The sequence below is a fragment of the Macadamia integrifolia genome, chromosome 4, assembly GCF_013358625.1.
Source record: "Macadamia integrifolia cultivar HAES 741 chromosome 4, SCU_Mint_v3, whole genome shotgun sequence".
NCBI lineage: Eukaryota > Viridiplantae > Streptophyta > Magnoliopsida > Proteales > Proteaceae > Macadamia > Macadamia integrifolia.
The window spans coordinates 23,421,034-23,424,028 of record NC_056560.1 but is presented as its reverse complement, the minus strand read 5'-3'; the positions used below and the strand labels follow the sequence as shown (position 1 = coordinate 23,424,028).

Below are 2,995 nucleotides of genomic sequence, written 5' to 3'. Positions count from 1 at the left end.
ACCCCAGTACTATTATTTTTAAACCCAGTATACTAAAGTTTATACTCATTTAATTCTTTAGCTTTCTTACCCTTCCATCTAGTATCTAGTATACAAGCTATGTTAAGTGTTCTTCTTCTCGTTATATCTAGCAAATCTAAACTCTTTACTGTCAAATTCCTAAGCCCCAAGATGCTAAAAAGATAAGTAATTGTCAACAACTAAGAAAGAGTGGTAAGCCTGTGGTGCGCATAACCCATTTCCCTCTAGTGGATTTTCTCTTTCATATTTTGATTAAAACCAACAAAAAATAATTTAATTTTTACAAAATCTTTTAACTCAGGTGGTATTTTTCCTACCCCATATGGCATGATTTAATAAGTATAGATATGGAACTGAATCCAAGTAAACATATCACTCAAGAAACACAGTTTTTTCATTTAAAATATATTCCACATGGCAATTCAGATGTGTTGACATGTTGTGGACAAGTAGACCCCAAGGTCCCCTGCTCATGTCAAGTTTCACCCAAACAGGTCCGCCAAGTGGAAAAATAAGACTTTAAAATTCAGCAGAAAATAATTATTGAAATTTTTAGGCCTGAAATTTGACAAGTGGGTAATTCAAGTCGTTCCCATGGTATCCAAAAGCCAGAATTCCCACATCAACCTTGCACATGGCACAAACAAGGTTCTCCTCCATAAATTCCTTTTAGTCGACCAATCCAGGCTTGCCTTTTCTGCCCAGTCACTTTTGTAGAGGCTTTCCCTTTTCCCAACTACAAAAATTACCTCCACGGAAGAAATTCTCTAAATTTGATTGAGAGACTAAAATAAGTGATAAACCTATACGGATACATACACACATAGACATGGACATGGAAGGTCGGATACAACCTCTTTATTTGAATATCCTCTAAAGAAGAGGATCCCAAGTGACTATACCAGTAAAAGGAGCCCTAACTTTGGGAATATATGATGCCCACAGCCCCACATTATGAAAGGTACTTCCATGACCTTGCCTCTTCAAATTAGAAAAAATTAAATTGTATAGGTGAAAGAGCAAGCCAATGGTCAAACCAAAGGCAACAAAGACATGTATACTTCAGTTTACAAATAAGAAACTTGTATACTTAAGCTTAAATCTATCATAATATATGTTAGTACGTGTCCTAAGGAAAAGAAGCTACAAGGAATTTAGTATAGTAGGAAACATCAAAGTAGTATCACACTAGAATCTGCTGCCAAATGGAATGAGAAGAGGGGGGAGGGGGGAGGGGGGAGACCAGGAAGCGAGAGAAATATGTTCAGCTGCTTATGGCAGAGATACCCTCAGTTGTCAAAACATGTGTGTCTGCCTACGTCAACACAAAAACACCATACTGTGGAGACATGAGACATCTACAAAGGGGAAGTGCCAATTTATCATAGCTTATTTAGTTATTTGTATTTCCATTTAGTAATTTTCCTTTTCTAATTTCATCTTTAAGGTGGATATCATCAGAAGACTTATACTTCAGAATAAGAATATGGTCATTCATGTCAATACCATGAGTACTGAAAGAACAAAGTTGCAACGAAGAAACAAAAAAAAAAAAGGAAGGGAAATTAGGGTTGCTGCAAAATGTGTAACCGTCAAAAAACTGTGCAATCTTAGCAGTGATACATACACATTTCTTTACTTCTGAGCTGGCCATAGGACTCCTAAATTATCAAATCCCATAAATAGTTTACTGCCATTAATAAGAAACCATAGAAGCTAGCAATCAAAAACCAACTCCACCATGACCCTCCTAATGAGTGCCTCGACAATGAGAAGCTGTTTATATCTATGGATAACAAATATATATTTGAGATATGCAGCTGTTTAAATCTGTAGGATAACAAATATACATTGGGACATGCAGTAATTATAACTATATTACGAGTTAATTAAAAAAAAAAATCAACACCAAACAATACATTCCAGTGAGGAGCTGATCTTGGTGAAGTTTATGAACAATACCACAAAACTATATTTGCAATAAAACACACATCGCTGATCTTTCATCTACACATCTACATCGTTCAAACAAGACAATAGAAGAAATTAGATGGAGAGGGAGGAGGCTAGGCCAAAGATCTGTACATGGTGTGAGAAAAATTGATGGCTCCCAGCTCTGAGGCCTTTCTACACAGGCGGTATGTTGGAGAAAGAAAACCCTTTGTATCCCTTGTAAGCATAGTAAGCGATCCGTGTATAATAGAACCCCGGCATGAAGAGAACCGAACCCAAAACCGCGAAGAAAATCCCTATAATAACAAAGACCCAAATCAACAAATCCAACCAGAAATGTAAAGGAGGGAATGCAAAAATCTAAAATCTAAGCTAGGGTTTCATTTACCGTGAGCTCTGTCTCCGCCAACCTTATTGTAAGCCATGAAAATCCCCATAATGATACCCAGAGTTCCAAAAATGAGCAGAGAGACAGCTAGGGCAATTTCCTTGATCGGAGGTCGGTTATGGACGACGTAAGAATTCTCCATCATTATGTCCTCGTCTGAGATCGAAAAGGCATGATCTACGTACGCCATCGGACAAGCTTCAACTGGCAGAAATTAATCCACTGCTTAGGCTATAGAGAAAAGGGATTGATTATCAATTTTTTCAGATTTATAATGTAAGCTTTGGAAGAAACAGAAAGGAAATTGGGTTTGAAATATCAAAGAAAAGATGTTCCAGAAAGATAAAGATGAAAGACGGCAACAGTGGCGTGAAGACACCGGCTCCTCTTTTACTCCGTCACTGATGCGTAACGCGCACTCTTTGCCTTGGGTGACACTCTATGTTTTTTGGGGAGGGGTATGAAGGGGATTCGGCTCGGCTCCAACCATACTCCAATGAATTTTCATAAATCAACACGTGGCACTTTTTCAATCCCACGGTCCTGAACAAATAACCCATTTGATTGGTTGACAGAATACAAGACCCGATCCATGAAAAAACACGAGATGCCCGATCCGAAAGGGGTTCCTCG

At 38.0% G+C, this 2,995-nt stretch overlaps 1 protein-coding gene across 1 annotated transcript; it reads right to left on the bottom strand.

Moving 5' to 3' along the window:
* Positions 1–1,880: 1,880 nt before the first annotated feature.
* LOC122075695 (transmembrane protein 230) lies at positions 1,881–2,780 on the bottom strand. Its single transcript, XM_042640831.1, has 2 exons — positions 2,363–2,780; positions 1,881–2,270 (listed from the first exon to the last, which is right to left on the bottom strand). Exons 1-2 carry the CDS (start codon positions 2,550–2,552, stop codon positions 2,149–2,151), a joined length of 312 nt encoding a protein of 103 aa, XP_042496765.1. The 5' UTR covers positions 2,553–2,780; the 3' UTR covers positions 1,881–2,148.
* Positions 2,781–2,995: the final 215 nt, after the last annotated feature.

What these genes read in the sequence shown, in the direction of transcription:
- LOC122075695 (XM_042640831.1), bottom strand. Translation starts at nt 2,552, where the DNA reads ATGGCGTACGTAGATCATGCCTTTTCGATCTCAGACGAGGACATAATG. An exon ending in TGGCGGAGACAGAGCTCACG is followed by an intron (nt 2,271 to 2,362) that starts GTAAATGAAACC and finishes TTGTTATTATAG; the next exon opens with GGATTTTCTTCGCGGTTTTG.